Source organism: Primulina eburnea, chromosome 2, assembly GCF_022965805.1.
Source record: "Primulina eburnea isolate SZY01 chromosome 2, ASM2296580v1, whole genome shotgun sequence".
Lineage (NCBI taxonomy): Eukaryota > Viridiplantae > Streptophyta > Magnoliopsida > Lamiales > Gesneriaceae > Primulina > Primulina eburnea.
This window is the reverse complement of record NC_133102.1, coordinates 46,145,181-46,166,689: the sequence shown is the minus strand read 5'-3', so window position 1 is coordinate 46,166,689 and position 21,509 is coordinate 46,145,181. Positions and strand designations below refer to the sequence as shown.

The 21,509-nt window shown below is 38.3% G+C and overlaps 4 protein-coding genes across 10 annotated transcripts; 2 read left to right on the top strand and 2 right to left on the bottom strand.

Moving 5' to 3' along the window:
- Positions 1 to 1,811: 1,811 nt before the first annotated feature.
- Positions 1,812 to 3,533, bottom strand: LOC140823730 (protein RTE1-HOMOLOG). Of its 4 annotated transcripts, none has more exons than XM_073185215.1 (3): positions 3,361 to 3,533; positions 2,810 to 3,087; positions 1,812 to 2,357 (listed from the first exon to the last, which is right to left on the bottom strand). In XM_073185215.1, the coding sequence occupies exons 2-3, from the start codon at positions 3,077 to 3,079 to the stop codon at positions 1,935 to 1,937; spliced, it is 693 nt and encodes a 230-aa protein (XP_073041316.1). In that variant the 5' UTR covers positions 3,080 to 3,087; positions 3,361 to 3,533; the 3' UTR covers positions 1,812 to 1,934. The 4 variants fall into 4 exon arrangements, with proteins under 4 accessions (XP_073041316.1, XP_073041319.1, XP_073041318.1 ...); XM_073185218.1 differs by having other exon boundaries at positions 2,810 to 3,097; positions 3,361 to 3,513; XM_073185217.1 differs by having other exon boundaries at positions 2,810 to 3,110; positions 3,361 to 3,482.
- Positions 3,534 to 4,576: 1,043 nt separating this feature from the next.
- On the top strand, positions 4,577 to 8,797 carry LOC140824384 (uncharacterized). Its single transcript, XM_073185977.1, has one exon. It carries the CDS (start codon positions 4,577 to 4,579, stop codon positions 8,795 to 8,797), a length of 4,221 nt encoding a protein of 1,406 aa, XP_073042078.1.
- Positions 8,798 to 11,357: 2,560 nt separating this feature from the next.
- LOC140823729 (F-box protein At5g07610-like) lies at positions 11,358 to 14,115 on the top strand. Of its 4 annotated transcripts, none has more exons than XM_073185211.1 (3): positions 11,358 to 11,518; positions 12,065 to 12,416; positions 12,799 to 14,115. In XM_073185211.1, exons 2-3 carry the CDS (start codon positions 12,108 to 12,110, stop codon positions 13,852 to 13,854), a joined length of 1,365 nt encoding a protein of 454 aa, XP_073041312.1. In that variant the 5' UTR covers positions 11,358 to 11,518; positions 12,065 to 12,107; the 3' UTR covers positions 13,855 to 14,115. The 4 variants fall into 4 exon arrangements, with proteins under 4 accessions (XP_073041312.1, XP_073041313.1, XP_073041314.1 ...); XM_073185212.1 differs by having other exon boundaries at positions 11,358 to 11,522; XM_073185213.1 differs by having other exon boundaries at positions 11,358 to 11,535.
- A 2,774-nt stretch (positions 14,116 to 16,889) lies between these two features.
- On the bottom strand, positions 16,890 to 20,722 carry LOC140823728 (uncharacterized). The gene is made up of 5 exons (XM_073185210.1): positions 20,338 to 20,722; positions 19,179 to 19,348; positions 18,206 to 18,275; positions 17,433 to 17,502; positions 16,890 to 17,230 (listed from the first exon to the last, which is right to left on the bottom strand). Exons 1-5 carry the CDS (start codon positions 20,654 to 20,656, stop codon positions 17,110 to 17,112), a joined length of 750 nt encoding a protein of 249 aa, XP_073041311.1. The 5' UTR covers positions 20,657 to 20,722; the 3' UTR covers positions 16,890 to 17,109.
- Between the last annotated feature and the right edge of the window lie 787 nt (positions 20,723 to 21,509).

The window sequence follows — 21,509 nt, the reverse complement described above, 5'->3', positions numbered from 1 at the left end:
GACATACGATATTATGTTGTCCAAATATATTAATTTATCATCTTTATATTATTCATCAATGCCTCCTGTTAGAGTCAAATAAAATCATGTTCCACCAACGGAGAAAGGTACGATACTTAATAAGTCAGCCATGTTAAAAAGTTTATTTAAATTCTGTTTGCGAACGTATTTCATATTTTAAAAGATATCCTTTTATTTAGTAGAATATGAAATAGAAATTATGACAAGTAAACCTTTAGTTTCTTTTTTTAAATAAAGTCAACAAGTATCATAATGATTTCGGAGGGAAAAAATTATGATCTCGTACGCTACAAAAAAATCAGGTGATAGCGACGGTTTTAAAATTTTACGACAGTTTTATTAAAACTATTGTAAATTTTAGCGACAGTTTATAAACGTAGTTGATTAGTGCAAACGGTAGAATTACCATCGATTCTGTCTTTGATGAAGTAGATTCTGCCACCATTGAACATATTGCATTTTTATTGCGGTGTATATGACAGAATCGAAATGATGTATGTATTGTGGAACGGCAGGTGCAAGCCGGTTATGATGATACATCCTCAGTCTGCACTCAATCTTCAATCTCAGTGGCAATGGTAAACTAGATTCTGTACATCACCATAATAAACCTCAAGTTGAGTTTAGACATTGGCAAAGGCCAAAACCACCGGATATTGTCTTGAAATGTAATGTAAATGCGGCGGTTTTCTGGTTTTCGAAAATTCCTCTCATATCGGGTATGGCTGAATTGTGAGAAACTCGAATGGAATAGTTGTCGCAGCAACCCATGGAATTTTGTTGGAACAGTGTGATCCTACTATGGATGAAGCTTTAAGCATCCGAGAAGCTCTAAGCTGGCTAAAACTTTGAATCTGTCAAGTGTCGTAGCTGAATCCAATGCCTTTTTGGTAATTGAAGCGTTAAAGAACTCCGAGCAAGACTTCTCAGGTTTAGGTCTTGTCGTTGAAGATTGTAAAATCCTAGCAAAGAGTATACGATCTTGTGTTTTGCTTTTGTGCATAAATCAACAAATCAAGCGACTCGTACTCTTGCCAATGGCTGTTTCCATGTCTGTCTGGTAGGTCGAGTAACGCGCTTCGCCTACCTTAATCTCTGATGTAATTCTTCCAGATATGGTTTAATATTATACATTAGTTTACCTAAAACACAAAAACATCATTGATGTCCCAGATGAATAATGCTACATGAAAATAGTGCAACGCCAGGTTATGCCGCATGAAATCTCTTTAGCTGGAATTGCTCATTCTCTTATGCTTATCCAACTATGATAGCCCAAATACATGAAACAAATGCATTAAAAGGTCTGGAGATGCTCGCAAAAATGCCCTTTCAACGGCCAAGCCAAGTATTCCCTGCTTTCTTGGACTCATATTCACAGGGTCCTCATAGGCTCAAAACCGTGCAAGTGTGTTTTAAGAGTCAACTACGACTTATGTTTATTACAAACTTTGGTCCTCTGCAATCATTGACGTTGTAGCCTTGTCCCGACTCCCGATTAGTGAATGGCTGTATAAGAATGTATACCAACTGATGTGTTAATTTAGTGACTTGGCCATCTTAGCTGTCAACAAGTTCAGTACATCAATAAACAATAATCGAGAAGGCATCCTGGGGATTAACGATAGAGCACTCGCTTCGCATGTGAGACGCACGATTATTTTGTTACTGAAAATGAATACAGAATTGAGAAGTCATCTGATCAAAAATAGCACCAGAATTCCTCACTTGCAAAATGGAAAAGGTCTAGTTAGCCACCAATCGACATGGACAACTTAAAAGAGCACATATTAAAGAATAAATAAATGCAATCTCCCTAAATCAACTCACTAGGTATTCCTGAATCAACTCACTAAGTATTACATGTTACTGAATAGTGTTACACTGCATGAAAGCATCTATGGGCACAGCTATTACAGCTGGATCAATTTTTTAGAACAGTAGGTACCTATAAGAAACCACCCAACAATGATTAAAAAGAAGATGGTCAAATAAGTGAGGAAGGTTGCCCCTCCAAAGACAAGCCCGAGACCAACGACTAAGAGGAATGGCAAATAAGTTCGCATGATAGCAGTTTTACTGACCCATTGTCCCTTGAGGAAAATAAGAACAGCCAAGTTTACTACGTTCCAACCACCAGCCTGAAACATCAACCTATTCAGACAATTGGCTACAAATGAATGGCAATTGCAAGTGAGAAGGTTGTAGGAATGATGCTGGTACTCTTGTGTGCTCTTGCGTAGCGCATCGTCCCACGTCAGAATATCACTACTGCCTCCATTTTCCTTTGATTCATCTTCACTGTCATGCCCCGAGGAATTGATAAAAGTGAAGCACTGCGAACAGATTCAGGACCACAAATTACAGCTTTGCATTTAAAAGCTATTCCCAACTTGACTATCTGAACAATTCAAGAAACATGATATATTTCCCGTACATATATCGATTTATGAAATTCAAGTCATCTTAATTGCCACATAAGTCCTAGACAAATCCCGAAAGATTAGTTTATCATGTATGAACAATAATCTAAATTAGGATCACATCATCCATAATCACATTATCAATAGCCACTGCCCTTTGCCGTCCCTCTCAAGTCTCACCTAATCTACTCACACAGTCAGCACTAGTTTCAGTTTGGATATAAACCCTCTTGAAAAGTTTTAAGCCTGAGAGTTTCAAACATAGTTGTTCAAAATTTAAATGATATGTTGTAAAGGATTAGAATGAACGAACTGAAAGAAAGGGTTTTACAATCTATGATCAGATTTATAATAATCAACTCGACCTGCTCTTTGTTGAGTTGAATGTAACGGGTCGGTGATCCAAAGGTAAAATTGTCAACACAAACGAAATTTGGCCCAGCAAAATCCAAAATAACACCGTCCTCCCTGCATATCCCAATGTGGCCAATGCATGGGAAAAGACAAGACAACACAGGAAGAGGCGACCAAACAATGCAGCAAGGATAGCGGCTACTTTTCGGATCAATCTGCATTGAATCGCCAGGGTTTTCTTCAATCATCAAGATGCGATCGGGTTCCCCAATTGATCTCATCGCAGAAACTGCGAAATGCTATAGATTTCCCCTTAAAAGGCGTGAAAACATTTCAAATCTAATCGGGAACAGTTAATCAGTTAAAAAAACCTAAAGTACTCAAGTTGATAGCTGCTCAAAGAACGTAATTAAACTCGGATAATTCACACAACAGAATCGCGTGAAACATTCTTTTGTTCTGCAGATGCAACAGAAGTATCGGACAATATAAACCCTAGACTTGATTGTGGTTTAAATCATGGGGAAAAAATTGGGAAATTGCCGAGCGGAGACATGCGTACCTTGGGAGGGCGGAAGCTGAATAAACGGAGCGATATAGAAGACGCCGGCTCAACTGGAACGTAACTGGGTAAACGCTCCAAAGACGCGAGATGGTTAAAATGACGTGCCCCATTTTAGGGTTGACCCGACCAGATCAGTTGTTTTTGTTTAGGTTAGATCGGCTCAATGATTTTAGTTATTTGCCACGGGCACGAGCTTAGCTCAATTGGCTAGCAGCAGTGAATCTTGGAGTAATGATCAGGGATCGAGTCTTGCAAGCAGCAGTGAGTTAAATTCTCTCCAACGAGGAGGAGCTCCTTGTACGCGACGTAGTATAACTTATAAGGTCTAGCTGCTGCTGGATGGCTGAGTCACCATGATTTACCTCCCCTCACAATCCTATCAGGCCGGGGGTGAGGGACGCCTAAGGTGAGCGATTTCACCTTTTGGTGCAATAATTTTAGTTATTTGAATAATCATTCGGGTATTTCGATTTTAGTAGAAAATCAAACTAGAAATTCTATTAATGATCTTAATTGATTCCTGAATAATATGTTTTAATTTGTTTCTTAATATTAATTTTACTTCAATGGCGGTGAGAGTATTTGATTTAGGCGTAGATTTCGAAGGTTTTCAGATATTTTCTGCTTCATGAATGGTGAAAATTATTTATAAATACAAACCAAATTCATTGGTGAAAGAGTAGGTCTCTTGTGCTACGGTTTCACGAATCTTATATGTGAGACAGATCAATCTTACCGATATAAAAATTAATACTGATGGGTATTAATCTAAGAAGTAATTTAATTTTGTAAGTTAGGTGATTAGTGTGGTAAAGATTAGATTGGGCCATTAATTAAGGATTAGGCCCAATAGAGAGCCCAAGATGATTGAGGGCCCATGGCCCATCTAGAAAGCCTATAAATAGGAGCTATCACACCATTTTGAAGGGGATTATTATCTCATTATATGCTCCAAAAGGCCTTTAGCTTTTGAGAGTACATATCTTGGGGTGTTTGCTAACTCGAGTACCGGAGGACCTTTTACTGAGAATCTCACGATACCTCTACTCTCGTTTCGCGACGCAGGTGGCGACCCTGATTTTTACCGCTTTGGACACTGAAGTACGGGTTATTCTCTCATAACAACGTATCCACCCGGATAGATCGATCACCTAAATTTTGTACCGCATCAGTTTGGCGCCGTCTGTGGGAACCTGCCACCTGCTCACTAAGAATGCAAACACGATCGCGTACGACCCATGATGCCCAGGAAGAGCATGGACGCCCTCCTCCAGCTCGACCGCAGCAGGAGGAGTTCCTGATCACGTCCGAGGTTCTGAAGGCATTGATGGAGGAAGCAGCTTCTAGGGCTGCAGCCGAGGCCGTGGAGCGGTACCTCGCAGCTCGGCAGCAGCACAGCGAGAACAGGGGAGCACACGGCGAAGGAGCCCATTCACATCATTCAGAAAGAGTCTTACCTGAGAGAGAGGTAGTCGGAACCAACAACGTGCCACCGACAAACCTAAAGAAGGGGACTGCACTCCAAGATGACGAGGCTCATAGCCAGGCACCTCCATCATGTCAAAAACTCCGCGTCAAGAGAGGAGAAGAGGTTGCAATGGCATTCTCACCTGCACGACGTAGCCCTTTCACCACAGCTGTACTAGCGGAAATGCTGCCGATTGGATTAAAGATAGCAAACCTACCTGAGTATAAAGGAGAAGGGGATCCACAAGATCACCTCGACAAATTTTATGCAAAGGCAGACCTTTATGACATCAGCGACGCTGCTTACTGTAAAATCTTTCGAACTACCCTATCAGGACAGGCCCTTACTTGGTTCAACAAGCTACCCCCGGGGACAGTAGGCAGCCTGGATGAACTCACCAAGCGTTTTCTTCAACAATTCTCCATTAATAGGAAGTATCCCAAGACAGCGTCTTATTTATTCACCATAGTCCAAAGAGAGGGAGAGAGCCTGAGAGAGTTCGTACAGCGATTCACTCAGGCCGTTCATGAGGTCCCGTACGTCAATCACGATTTACTGGCAGGAATCATGCAGCAAAACCTTCGTCACCGGAGATTCAAAGAGTCAATAGCGGGAAAACCCCCTAACACTTTGGAAGAATTACTTGAAAGAGCTGAAAAGTACATTCGCATCGAAGAAGCAGTAGAACCTCGTTATCTTGTAAAAAGAAAGAGAGAAGATGAGAAATTCGGGGTCAAGAAGGAAGAAAGGCAGGTAACTCAGAGCCCTCATCTCCAGCACATCCCGCTGAACTCACGCTTGACAGACATATTAGTTGTAGCCGAAAAGCAAGGTCTTTTGCAGCCCCCTCGCCCTATGAAAGAAAACTCGAAAAGACAGCAATCTGACAAGTATTGTCGTTTTCACAAGGACAAGGGTCATACCACAGAAGATTGTTTTGTCCTGCGAGCAGAAGTAGAGAAACTCATCAAGCGAGGATACTTGGGCGGTTTTGTGGATAAGTCACGAAATCAGCAGGACAGTAAGCGCCCGGAATTCCAGCGCAAGCCCAGCCCTCTGAGGGGAAACAATGACCGAGGGAAACAGCCCGAAAGGATAGAGGAGAACCTCCCTACTGGAGGAATCATCGCAGTAATTTCTGGAGGCCCAGCATGTGGGGATTCGAATAGGGCAAGAAAAACTTTGATTCGCGCAGCATTGCAAGAACTTCCATCTACAACTAGTACCAAATCACACACCGTACTCGAGATAGTCCAGTCGAAGGGAGGTATGGTGTTCGGTGATAGTGACCTGGAGTTCCCTCGTGGGGAACACAATGACGCCCTAGTCATCTCCGCCACCATTTCCAATTTCTGGGTGAGAAAGATACTAGTGGATTCAGGAAGTTCTGCAGACATCATTTTTTATAGCGCTTTTGTAAAACTAGGAATCGACAATGCCCTAATAGCCCCAGTAAACACCCCTCTGGTTGGATTTGCGGGAGAGGTAGTTGAGGCATTGGGAGAGGTTGTGCTCCCCCTTTCCCTGGGGTCTTACCCGCTAAGGACCACTAAGATGGTGAAGTTTCTCGTGGTGAAGTCTCCGTCAGCATACAACATTATTTTGGGGCGTCCTAGCTTGAATTTGTTTCAGGCGATAGGCTCTACGTATCACATGAAACTTAAGTTCCCCACACCCGAAGGAATAGGGGAAGCCACTGGTGATAGTCGATTGGCGAGAGAATGTCATGCCATCACCTTGCAGGGGACAGCAAGTCACCGAAAGAGGCAGGCCGCCCCAAAAGACTCATCGCCCAGAAGTAAGCAGAAGTTGGAGCATCATTCAGGGAACAATGAGATTCATATTGTTGAAAGCGAATCAAGAAGAGACGAGAGACTTAAGGCCGCAGAAATACTGAGAAGTATAGAAGTAATACCAGGAAATTCCGATAGCAAGGTCAAGGTTGGAACAGGTTTACCAACTAATTTGGAAGAAGCCCTGATAGCTTTTCTGAGAAAGAATGCGGATGTATTTGCCTGGAAGGATGAAGCATTGCCAGGAATACCCCAGGAGTATGCGCTCCACAATCTCAAAGCAGATCCAAAGATAAAACCAATCAAGCAAAAGAAAAGGACGTTCGGTATCGAGAAGAGCAGACATATCATTGGAGAAGTAGAGAAGCTATTAGCCGCCGACTACATCCACCCCGTCATGTACCCAGAATGGTTGTCAAATGTCGTACTCGTACCGAAGCCGGGCAACAAATGGCGGTTGTGCATAGATTTCACTGATCTGAATAAAGCATGCCCTAAGGATCCTTTCCCGTTGCCAAGGATTGATTCATTGGTAGACTCCACCGCCGGGTGCGAAATTCTTAGCTTCTTGGATGCATACCAAGGATACAATCAAATTCGGCTAGCACCTGAAGATCAGGAAAAGACAAGCTTTGTAACTGATCGAGGAATTTACTGTTTCAAGATGATGCCGTTTGGATTAAAGAACGCCGGGGCAACTTACCAGCGGTTGGTAAACAAGATGTTTGAAAAAACAATCGGGCGCAACATGGAAGTGTATATAGACGACATGCTTGTCAAGAGCATACTGGCTTCAACCCACACTGAAGATCTCAAAGAATGCTTTGACATTCTGAGGAAGTATAAAATGAAGTTAAACCCTGAAAAGTGCACATTCGGGGTCGGAGGAGGGAAATTCCTGGGTTATATGGTCTCAGTTAGAGGGATAGAAGCTAATCCTGAGAAGATCAGTGCTGTTTTGAACATGTCTCCTCCGAAGACATTAAAAGGAATACAAGAGTTAACAGGACGGATCGCCGCCCTTAACAGATTCATCTCTCGGTCGGCGGATAAAGGCCTGCCATTCTTTAAAGTGCTTAGACAAGGAAGTAGATTCAAATGGACGGACGAGTGTCAACAAGCCTTCAGCAGCTTGAAGAAATACTTGACCACATCACCCTTACTTGTAAAACCATGCGAAGGAGATACGTTGTTCCTTTATCTAGCAGTCTCCGCCGAAGCAATCAGCGCTGTGCTAACCTTAGAAGAAGGGCGCGAGCATAAGCCAGTATATTACGTGAGCAAGACATTGCAGGGCGCAGAATTTCGGTACACCAATATCGAAAAACTAGCCCTGGCGCTGGTCACTGCTGGAAGGAAACTTCGTCCTTACCTCCAATCGCATCAGGTAGTAGTGTTGACCAACCATCCCTTGAAAAAGGTGCTCTCCAGTCCTGAGGCATCTGGTCGGATGGTCAAATGGGCGGTGGAGTTGAGCGAGTACGGCTTGGAGTATCAACCGCGCCCATCGGTAAAGGCCCAGGTTCTGGCAGATTTCATAGTAGAGATGGAGATAGTGGAGGCAGAATGTTCCAGCCCCACTTGGACACTATTTGTTGATGGATCTTCCACTGCATCAGGAAGTGGAGCCGGGATATTGTTAGAAAATCCTCAAGGAGACAAGTTTCAGTATTCCATAAGGCTTCAGTTTTCGGCATCAAATAACGAAGCAGAGTACGAGGCTATTATAGCAGGATTAAAGCTAGCCTTAGCCGCAGGATCAAAGAGGTTGATAGCGCACAGTGACTCCCAGCTTGTGGTTAACCAACTTCGAGGGACTTATGTGGCTAAGGAGGAAAAGATGGCCGTGTATGTGCTCCGGGTTAATGAGCTGCTCTCGCGTCTAGAGAACTATGAGATAAAGCAGATACCCAGGGCCCAGAATGAAGTAGCAGATAAGTTAGCCAAGATGGCAAGTTCTATGACAAATATTGACAGTAGAAGGGTCACTTTTCTAGCCATTACTAAGAAAGAGGCGGAGGGACCAACTCTTGACATTCTGTGTGCTGGAGAGGGTGAACCAAGCTGGAAAGATGAAATCATCAGTTTTCTGGTGCAAGGAAGCCTACCACAAGATCCTTCTACAGCCCGAAAGCTTCGGATAAGAGCCGCTCGATTTACGATAATAGCATAGGTCGGAGAAGCACGAAAGGTTGCCAGTGCTTTCTCCTCAACACCCGTCACGAAAGACTTCCCCGTCTTAGAAGCCAAGAACATCCCGCCAGTCTTCACCTCGATATGGTGTTTGTCATAGAGGGAACCAAGCTCTTTACGCAATTCCTCGTCATCTCTGGTCTTTTCTTCACACTTCTTTGTCAAGCAAGAAAGATCGTCTTGGAACTTCATGTTCTCCAATCGAAGGCGTTCGTTTTCTTCCTTTAGTTGGGAAAGCTCTCGGCGAACTCGAGCCTCCTCAGATCGACCTCTCTCCTCTCGCGCCTGGTAAGCACAGGCCAGAGACACAGCCTGAAAAACAAGAAACAATTGGTTACATCACCTAACCACCCCTGCAGAAAAGGCACTGAGGGGCGAGGAAAGCACCTGGCAACCTATCAAGGCCAAGCAGTAATTTAATTTTGTAAGTTAGGTGATTAGTGTGGTAAAGATTAGATTGGGCCATTAATTAAGGATTAGGCCCAATAGAGAGCCCAAGATGATTGAGGGCCCATGGCCCATCTAGAAAGCCTATAAATAGGAGCTATCACACCATTTTGAAGGGGATTATTATCTCATTATATGCTCCAAAAGGCCTTTAGCTTTTGAGAGTACATATCTTGGGGTGTTTGCTAACTCGAGTACCGGAGGACCTTTTACTGAGAATCTCACGATACCTCTACTCTCGTTTCGCGACGCAGGTGGCGACCCTGATTTTTACCGCTTTGGACACTGAAGTACGGGTTATTCTCTCATAACAACGTATCCACCCGGATAGATCGATCACCTAAATTTTGTACCGCATCAAATACTCTTAGAATAAAAATTAATATTTTTTCATGGATGACCCAAATAAGAGATCTGTATCACAAAATATGACATGTGTGATCGTCTCACACAAATTTTTACCTTGATGAAATAGTGACAATGGATAATTGTTTATAATCATGGGCACGTAACAATTTGTTACTTTCGTTAATAACAATGAGTTGGGTCATGCAGAAAATGAATATGTCTCAGCGCGGGAACCATTGTTTATTTAGCAAAATAACATGTGATATCCATGCCAATTTGAGGAAGTTCTATCATAAGTATCTTCCGAGTCGTGAGGTGATCTTACATTTATAATCAAAAATAATAATTTTGACATAAAAATTAAAATAAGCATTTTATTAGACGATCTCATGTATATTTATCAATGCGAAAGAACAATTATATCTATTTTTATAATAAAAAATAATATTTTTGATACGATAAATGATTTTTTTATTGATAATCTAACAAAATTGATATATGAGATTGTCTCAGGTAAATTTTTTTGTAATAAATATATTTTTTCACGAGATGAATCGAATAGAAAATTTGTGTCAGAAAATTAATTGTGAAATGATATACTAATGTCCACGCCACTTGGAATAATACAAGTGTCACAGTTGGACCAAGCTCGTAGTGTCCATTCGGTTCTTTGCGAGACTGCACCTTGTAAGTTCACACATACGTTACAATTACAATTAACATGGAAATAAAATATGAATTTATCGACGACTTTTGACTACAAAAAAGTCTCGCAAAGTCCACTCGAAACAAAAGCAGAACAAAATAACCGCAAGTATAGGCATACATATATCACGACTAAAAACCCGAAAAAACAAATTTAACTGAGTCGAGTTTGTTTAAATTGAATTTGGCAAAAACTTGTGTGAGACGATCTTACGGTCGTATTTGTGAGACTGATATTTTATTTGAGTCACCCATGAAAAAGTGGCAAAAACTTGTATGAGACGGTCTCACGGGTCGTATTCTGTGAGACGGATCTTTATTTGAGTCATCCATGAAAAAGTATTACTTTTTATGCTAAAAGTATTACTTTTTATTTTAAATATGGGTCGGGTTGACCCGTCTCACGGATTAAGATCCGTGAGACGGTCTCACATGAGACCTACTCTGAAAAAGTATTACTTTTATTATGAATATGGGTAGGGTTGACCCGTTTCACAGATTATGATCCGTGAGACGGTCTCACATAAGACTCACTCATTGAATTTTGAATCTCGTTCTAAATTTGAACTATTTATGTCACATTGGACGAAAAATAATCGACAAAAATAAAAAGATTTCGACCATTTATAAAATCTATACCATTATAAAATTTCAAAGATTTTTTCCATTATAAAAAAAGTTTTCATATACAATTTGTTTTCACATTCAAATTCCACCTAAAATCTCATCTTTGTTGGTTGAAAATCCCATGAGATCCTGTAAAATCTCCCTTGCCCCGAATCACACGATGAATGCGTCGTGAAAGCATGAAATTTACATTAGTAAAAATTTACATTTTTTTCAAAAGATTGATATTTATATTTTATTTTTTGTTATTTGTACTTCATTTATAAATAAACATGACATATATTTTACACATAAAATAAAATATAGATAATTGAAAATAAAGTGTAAATATCAATTAATTTGTTTGAATTATAAACATTTTTATTTTTTATTATTATATTATTATTATTATTAAACTTGACTTGCAAGGAAGCAGCAGTCTATCAGAGTGCCGGAGGAAGTTTTCAAACAATTTCGTTGAACGAGTTTCGAAAAGATATTATGCTCTTCCTAACAATTTTAAAAGGCATTTTTCATCATCTCGAACCGGAAAGCGTTCTTGATTTTCGTTCATGCTGATGCGTACCTTTTACTTGTAAGTAATCGCAGTTAGTAAGTCCCTATTTTGAAATGGCAGCCTCGATTTTTTTTTCGGTTTTTCTGATATCGTTTGTATCGATGCGTGAATGGGTTTATCTTTGATCTCTAAATTACGGTTAGAGTTCTAAATTACGGTTAGAGTTTATTGATCGTCCTGGATCGCGTTTCAAATGATCGTGTTTAGGTTTTCTTGGTGATTGGTGTGGATGATTCTGATGATATTTTTTATTATGGGGAAAATTTGTCTATTTTTGTTCGTCAATGGAAGAAACCCATAATTGAGGGTCGGTAAACTTTTATTGGGTTTTCTTTTGATTCTACGGATGTTTATTGCTTTTATGCGTTATGGTGCTTTAATTCTATTTCTTTTGTTTATGCACTCGCATAATAAAATTTCTGTGTTTGGCTTGAATTTATGTTTCATGTTTGCCTAATTCTGCCCAATTTTTATATATTAACGGGATTTAATTCTTGACTCGAATGTCAGGCCCACATTTGTTTACGAAATTTCTTGATTGATTAGTCTACCTTGTATTGGCAGGGGAATCTAAGCAACTATATTCTTGAATAACAATTCAAGAATCATGAGTTCACTGAAACAAATTGATGAGGGTGTGGATGATATGCTCATTTGGGATGACTGGTACTTAGTTGAATCAGAAGAAGCGGAGCCAGAAGGAAAGAAGGTAGTGGCTATAGATGAGGATGAGCATGAGGATGAGGATGAGATGAAGGAGAAGGAAGAGGAAAAGGGAGAGGCAAAAGAAGAGAATGAGGAGGAGGAGGAAGAGGAAGAGGAAGAGGAAGATTTATTAGAAAATTTATCGATCATAAGTGAGTATAAAGAAACCAAAATGGGCTCCTCAAGCATGGATCGAAAACACTATCACGAGGTTTGTTTCATCTTCCTTATAACTTTTTAGTTAATTTGGGATGTGACTGAACTCTCAAATGGATAATCATCTATTTCTTCAATTTCATATATGACTCCAGTCATCTTCAATATATTTATGTATGGACTCCGAATCTTTCATGATTTAGTTGGTTCATGAGATGTTTCGAGCACATATTTATATGTTTTTTTTAAACATTGACTAGTTTTATATAATTTTTTGTATAATGGTAAATTTTGGATTAACAATATCCTACTATTTGAGTAGTTGTCAGGCCAATGATGATGAAGTTCTAGTTTCTCTCATTTTTTAAACCATGCTTTTGGTATATCAGCAGCAAACACTAGCTAATTTTTGATATATTCGTCAACCCTGATTGCAGCTTAGACGTTTCCAATTTTCTCCATTTTTCAATAAGAACAGAAGCAAGGACATCAAAATTCTCGTAAAAGACTATGTTCTCCCTTTCCTTCCAGCAAAAAGCCTCGTCAGATTCAGGGCTGTATCAATGGAGTGGAATCAATGGATTCAAAGTCCCTTTTTAGCCCATCAGCAAAGTTACTCCTTCCAAGAATTATCCGGTTACTTTTATCAACAGAACCAAGAAAATATTGAGTTTTTAACCATGAATCGTCGTGCATATGGAGTTCCAAAACCTTCCCTCGGTTTCTTGCCTGAATCTGTGACCATTAAAAGCTCCTCTAACGGCTTGATACTCTGCGAAGATCAAAATGGCAATAACACTTACTACATCTGCAATCCTGTAAACAAAGAGTGGAAAGAACTCCCTCAGCCTCACTATTATCACAGACCTGAAACAGCAATTGTGCTTGCCTTTGAACCATCTGTACTCAACATGGATGCTAGTTATCAGTTGATCTGCCCAATAACTTTTGTTGATCAGCCAATGATCTGCTTTGAAGTATATTCCTCTAAAACAAGATCCTGGACAGAATCAACCACAATTTGTCTAGAGTTGGAGGCAGGTTCGACTCTAAGAGGCAGCGGATTCTATGTTAAAGGAACGGCTTATTGGGAAACATCCTCAAGAAAAGTGGTGGCTTTTAATCCGACAAATGCAATTCACGAGATTATCTCACTACCGAATCAATGTCCACAGGGAGGAATCTTGACGGAGATGAATGAGGAGCTATGCTACATTGGGATTTCTAGTATCGATGGGAATGACCACTTTGTTGAGATCTACGGGGGACTGTATTTGGATTTGAAGTACAAAATGAAACTGCATCTTCAAATGGCATTGAATCGGTATCGAGTTCTACCATGTCTAAATGGAAATATCGTGATGATTCTTAATGGGTGTGCTATACACTCGTATAGCTTGAAGAATGAAAAACTTGAAGTCATAGGCTGGAATGCTGGAAGGTCCGAGGGAATGTATCTGCCTTACGTAAATAGTCTAGTTTCTGTGGGGTAGGACTTCAATTTTCTGCTTTCCTTGTATTGTAGCAGGGATCCCGTAGAAGCTGAAATCTAGTTATTGTGTGGTGGCATGTACAATGTCTAATAATACTGTTAAGTAAGTACTTTTGACTTTTGAGTTGTGATTAGATTTTTTGTATTGGTTTTCTTTTTTGAGCTAAAACGGGAGATACGTTTTTACATATTGTAATCTCGTATGTGGGGAAGTTCTTCCCTTCTTTTTCGAAATCCAGAACTCTGGTTTTTCTTTTTTTAATCCAACTCTGGTTTTAATGCACACTGCACAGCACTAATAAATAAATAAATTCAAGGTAAACAGGAAATGACAAACACATTTTTCCGTACCATGCCATTCTCTCTGGATGCAACTCAAAACATTTCACACACTGATTAATGATACTGCCAATCATGAAGGAAAATTCAATGATATCAAAAGCAAACCCCTTTATTTTTCAAACACCGCCAAAATTAGTAAAGGAAAATCATCAAAACACTCGGAAAAAAAAAAACCATAAAAAAGCATCCTTCTAAATTGTGCAAGAATTAGTGGGCTGACGGAGAATGCTTACCACACTCCCAACAACCACCCCGGCTCCGACCACCGCCCCATCCCCATCCTCCTCCCCCACCTCCACCTCCACCTCCACCACCGCCACCACCACCATTTCCCCCACCCCATCCATGGCCACCACCATTACCTCCACCTCCGCCACCCCCATTAGCCCCACCTCCCCCTGCCACCACCCCCACCATTACTGCCTCCTCCACCCCCGCCACCACCCTCACCATTCCCACCTCCGCCGCCGCCCCCACCATTACCGCCTCCTCCTCCTCCACCGCCGCCACCTCCATTACCCTTGCCTCCCCCGCCGCCACCCCCACCTCCGCCACCTCCTCCGCCGCCTCCATTACCTCTGCCTCCCCTCGGCCCGCTCCTACTATTTCCCCCTCCATTATCACCTTCATGCCTTCTCTTATTCTTTGTTTGTTCTCCCGAAACACTGCCACTCCCACCACCAGCACCACCGTTTCCACCCCCGCCAGACCCATCCCCACTAGCTCCTCTGCTGTCATTTCTCACGCCATTATGAAGTGAAATCGTTGTGTTTGAGAGTCCAGCATTATAAGTCGAACCGTGTCCATGCAACAACTTTCCAGTCGAAGAAATGCCATGAATGTCATCATCTTGGGCAATGGTCTCAAATATCAAGAAAGGACACGACAAAATGAAAATGACAAGAAATTGAAACAAACCCATGTTCATTTTTTTGGACAATACCTGTTCATGCATATATATAACATCAAATTGCGCTATTGAATAACATACAAGGTATACAGACAGGCATTAACCACCCTCACAGCTCAAACAAATCACTAAACATGCACAGATATATATAGCTGCAAAAATGATGAATTTGATCTTGACAAGAATTGGTAGCTTGAGCGTGAATTTTTGTCCCCACTGCACGTTCTTGCTTGTTATAGTTAATACATATACTACGCATGTCCATTGTTGGGTCAGAGACTCAGATGTATTTGCAACCGAAAGAAACTGATATTTAAGCAAATATATATATATATATGTCCATTGTTGGGTCAGAGACTCAGATGTATTTGCAACCGAAAGAAACTGATATTTAAGCAAATATATATATATATATATATATATATATATATATATATATAGACACACACACACACAAAACATATCACATGAATGAAATTTAAAAATAAAAGAAATTAATTTCTGAGTCCTTACCTTGAAAAATAAGTTAAGGATGTAAGCGTATAAATAATCTCTTGTGAAGAACAAGTGAACTTTAACTTTACTTCCTGAAGGACGAGAATTGAGTTTCCTTTCAAGGAATTTATTAATTCATAATTTCATCAATAAAATGAATAAATATGCATTAAGTTTTTATAAAAAGTGCAGTAAGACAGCTATCAACTTTAAATTATATAATCAAGTGTGTGAATATAATATGTTGTATCTTTGTGCAACATCACTTGTGACATATATATAATCCATTAAATTTTATAGATGTATTTATGATAGAACAACAATTATGCATAGGAGCAATAATTTCTTATCCCAAGCCTATTAGGTATTCGATCTTTTGTTTTTCCTTTCCTTGAAGCAATTGAAAGTAAATCTTGTGGAGGAATCAACACATACATAGATCCACACACACATTTATGTATATTAAAATTCAATTTAATACACGAACATTTGATAAAATAACAAATTTTTATATGAACTATTGTAAATTACTTGAATGATACATAATCCAACTAAAAAGTCGATTTCACTCTTTCACAAAATTTCTTTTATATCAAATTAATTTTAGTAATTCAACTAAATGTTCTTTTTCAACTGAAATTTTTCTTGTATACGGCTCTTCAGCCGTTGCGCGCTAACTTGGAAGGGTTCTCGATTATCATCCCGGTCTTACTATAATTTGAATTGATAATTATTTATCATAATATACTTTTAAGTAAATATAATATTTTAACAATTAATCGATAAAACAACCTTGAAATTAAATTGTGTACCTAATCGATTTTAATAAATATTAATTGGATTAAAAGTAATTTAGGTTAAGAGGAAACTTGAATTTATTAAATAATAATAAAATGAATTTTATTATATATATTGAATATGATAAAAAAAATGTGCTTATAGAAATATTTGAGCTGAGTATGAAATAATAATTTATAAATAAGAATATATGTAGTTCCCTTAATTAAAATTGAGATATGATGGTAAATGTTAATATGGTTAATAATATGTATGATAAATAATTCACGGAATTATAATTATAATAATACATTTGGAAATCGCTGATCATGGAAGATAAAACATTAATTTATTAATATTTTTATTTATCCAATATTTGACTTAAGTTAAAAATAATAATAATAATTCTCTGTTATTTTAACCAAATATATTAATTTATTATTCTTATATTATACATTTCATGCAAGTCACGAGCCAAGCAGTACTGGATCGAATTTTTTTATCCCATCCAATAATCATAGTAAACGCGGCCAGTTATTTAATTAAGATAAACCATACAATAACAATATGTTGTTGTCTGCTCACTGAAAATTCTCGATTTTAAAGACCAAAAAGAAATTAAAAATGGAGAGGAAAAAAGAACGCTGGCATCAATTATACAATATACAGATCAAGGTTGATTTCCTGCTCCATAATCATTTACTTCTCTTTTGTAAAGCTAGGACCAGCATGTTACTTTGGTCGTCTTCGGTAGGGATAAAATATATCGTCGAGATTCTGCTTTATTTGGTTCCCCACTTTGCGAGCGTTCTTGACTACACCATTTGCAACGAGGTTTGCGTTCCGAGCAAACCTACATAGATAAACAACAGAACATGCATACATCGCATTTGATGTATGTCGAGTTGCAAATGTTACTTCGTTTTTGAACTTGGCTAGAAGGCATTACAGATAAACGCGTGAGGCAATAAGAAAGCCAAAATGTTTAGACCATTTACTAAGCCTAAACCTATTGAGCGTACTATGATACCAAAAAGGGAACCTAAACGGGATACCTGTTCAAGAAATCATCCCCAGTTGAATGAGCTGGTTTATGAGATCGACGTTGTGGCAAACTATTACCACCTGTGGCAAATGATACCAAATTACTTTGGAATTTACTCCAGGTGACAAATAGCATAAACCAATCAAAATTAACTCAGAAACCATTGGTTCCAGCAGCGCACTTATACATCCTTACAAGCCCATTTTTCCATGATGTAAGAGAATTGTTCTCCATTCAACAGTACCTACTACCATTATTGAGCCAATATGTGATAGCATAAAAAGGTTAATACTAAAGCATCATTAGTGTTTGAAACAACAAAATTGCTACCATTCCTAGCATATAAGCTACATGGCGAATATTCTTCTTTGTGGTTTTGAACAAATATTTACAGATGTCAGCATTGTGATGGTTAGCAACACATCAAAACATCAAGTTCAGGAAAAGCAAAGTTTTCAATCAGTGTTGAATTCCCAGGACTTGAGAATAAAAATACAATTTCTTTGTCTTACTTTATTGGCACAATTCATTTCTATTTTTAGATAAACCTATATCACTTTCTAGTTTGTTCATGTCAAAGTAGGACAACACCACTTTCTCCATTTAATGCCAAGCTGGAATATTTACTGGTGGAAATGGAACTCCTGGCATATACAAGTCACTGCACCTTAAATAAAATAACCACAAGGCTAATGCTCATACTCTACTATTAAGTCCCATATATTGGGAGCAAAGTTTGTAAAAGAACATTTCAGTACAAGCAAGCATATAGAGGAGTATCACCTTCTTTAGCATGAGCATGGGTAGGAGCAGACACAGTCTCAGCCGTATTGACTCTTCGATCAACTAAAACCTGGAAGCAGGGTTAATTATATCAGCATGATTATGTACAAGGATCAAGAAGAGGCATCAATGGTAAGTTTCAAATGCCATGGCAGAAGTGGTGATAATGAGTCAAAGTATCACTATCATTTCCTTCGCACAGTCATATCATTAACAGACATAATTAATGGATTATCCTTGCCCATGGTTGAATAAAGTATATGTATTTGAAAGAGATTTCCACACAATGAATTTTATAATATCTAAATTATCACTAAAATGCTCCAATTTGGTAATTCCAACAAACACGATAAGTGACCAAAAAAAAACACCGAAAAATACCGTTCCACAAACCATTGCAAGTAAAAAATATGAAACTTCCCATTCCTGGGATTCGATAAAATCTCAATCCACTAAAAGCCCATATACAATCAAATGAAACTAGTGTTCATTTTTTTTATTAAAATACAAAATAAATTAATCGTCGTTGAAAAGTCATACTTTACTCTGCTTGTATCTTTTTTGCTTCTAAGAATTTCCTGAACAATAAATTAAAATGTCAACCTTTGATTCTCAATCTCACGACAATCTACTTGAATTTTCTTCATGCCAGCAAATATATAAACTTTAAAATATATGGACCCAAGAGATCTTATCAAATTTCTCAGACCGTTTTACATCATCAACCTACTCAGCTATTGTAATTTGTTTCAGGTTGTTAAAATCAATTTATTACTATTAAACAAGTTCAAATGTCAATGCTATGAAATACCATAGCTTAAACAAATTACTGAACCAGTAACATGTTACACACGGCTCAGAAAGTTTAATCAGACAATAAATTACACAAACAAATATTTTAAATCATCTTGTCAATCCACGCCATAAATTCAACAAGATACACAAAAATTAAGGACAAAAGTGAAATGTTGACCTCAAGACCAACACAAACTGGTAATTCTGCTCGAGTCCCCTGACTGTTTGAGGCTTTATCTTTTTGGTCCACATAAAGCGAATAACCGACACAACCATATCTAAAATCTGCGATGCTCCTACCCTCTTCGGAAGCCTCCATCTCAGATTGTCCAAGTATATATTCGGGCACTGGTCATCAATACAAAAGCACCATCAAATCAAAACATTAAGCTAAATGTTGCTTTTCCCCACTCATCCAAATATGCAATTGACAGACAAGAAAAATAGATGAGACATCAGGGTCACAAGGTCGAAACATACAACTTGGAAGGCAGCAAAATGGGATGTGCATGTACAGTTGAAACACATTTAGAAAGTTACTGCAATTCATTTCTTATGACATGTTATCCTCTGCCCATAAAGAATGCAGCCCAATTGCTGTAAAACATATGCCAAGTCAACCCGATGATTAAAACAAAAAGAAAAAATAATCATAATCAAGCAAGTGAAACGGGTAAAAAAATAGCATAAAAATATGTTGTGGAACAACAAAACCAAGGAAGGGCATTCAATTGTCATGGTTATTAAACCTTGAGGTAAAATTATGTCCATTTATTTGTCACCAATCACAAAAAAAATGATAACCTACTGCCTAAATGATGAGGATATTGAGAAACTAGAGCATAGTCCAACTCACAATCATGCATCTACGGCCATATTCTGAGGTAAACAGTGTACTAAACACAAAACATGTGCCCAGACGCTGTCCAATACCTTCGGTAAAAGCAAATCGGAATTACTAATTCAGCTATACCAATCAGACTAAACAAGTAAAATATCAAGAATACACGAACCAATCTTTGATTAGCACCAAGGTCTTCCGAAATTTATAGTTTGCAGTCATCGACTATTAAGAAGAGTCTTTCTCAAACTTATAACTACATATCTTGCTAGATATAATAAGCATCAAAGACGTGAAACAAAAAAAAATATTCACAATTAATCAGAAAAGAAAGCTGTGAAAGAACTCCTACAAGACTTAAAAAAAATAAGAATTACAAATACAATATTAGGCCCAGGAAAAAAAACCATTTTAGGGCGATTACCAAAAACCCATTCTAATCGGAAAAAAAACACAGAAACACCTGAAATCGAATGAAATAATAATTAGGTTTCACCATTTGGAAGAGAACGGGTGAGACCCACACACACAGGGTTGCGAGAATCGGCTTTCAAACGGGACGAATAATAAAGGCATCCCTTGCAAGATTTGGCCTTGTTCCCACCACTGATGTTAGCCGTATCAGTATTCTTTGATGGCGGTGAGTTGCGGCTTCCATTTTCATTTTGTTTCATTTGATTGCTAACCGCAGCAGCAGCAAGGGAAGAATCGATTGATTCATCCATCGATGATGCTCCCGATCGCATCTCTTCTGTGCTCCTGGTTGTCTTCTCTACTCCTCCGTTGATTCTCTCTTTCTCCGCACCACCCTCCATTGTTCTGCTGTACTTTTTCGCTTAACTATATATTTTATTGCAAGTGCTGTTGGCCCATCCAATTGTATCTGATTCAAATGAGTTTATTGCATAAACCTCCTTATACTTTTATGTATTTTCTATTTTCGAATAATTCTTTTTTACAGTTTTAAGTATTAAAAAAATATAAGAATATTTCTTCAAATATTTAAATGGGTCAATTATACAAATTAAATTTTTTATTGATAGGTGGTATAATTTATGACGGTCTTATGAATCTTTATACGTGAGACATTCACAATAAAAAATAATATTCTTAACAGAAAAAATAATAATTTTTCATGGTTGACTCAAATAAGATATCTGTCTCACAAAATACGATCTGAGACAGTCTCACACAAGTTTTTGCCTCAATTGATTAACCAGTGATTGAACTCAATACAAATTAAATATTCAATGTATAAGAAAATAATCAGAAATTTTTTAACATAATCATTAATATCTATATTTCTTGAACTCAATACAAATTAAATATTCAATGTATAAGAAAATAATCATAAATTTTTTAACATAATCATTAATATCTATATTTCTAGAGTTATTTGTGTGTTTGGATGACTTGGGATGTTACATTTAGTGCAGAAACTGCGCTATTTTGGTGTAAAAACTGCACTAAAATAGATTTATGGGTTGGAGATGACCTTACAATTTCCTCATTTTCTTGTGCTAATTCTTCCCTTACCTTCTAAATTTAAATTTGTGCTGAATTTGAACATTTCTTATTTTACCCATGTTGTTTATTTTTGGGGAAGTTTTGAAAAATCCCCAATCAAAAAATTTCTTTGGCTTCACTCCCTACCCACAAAATTATGGT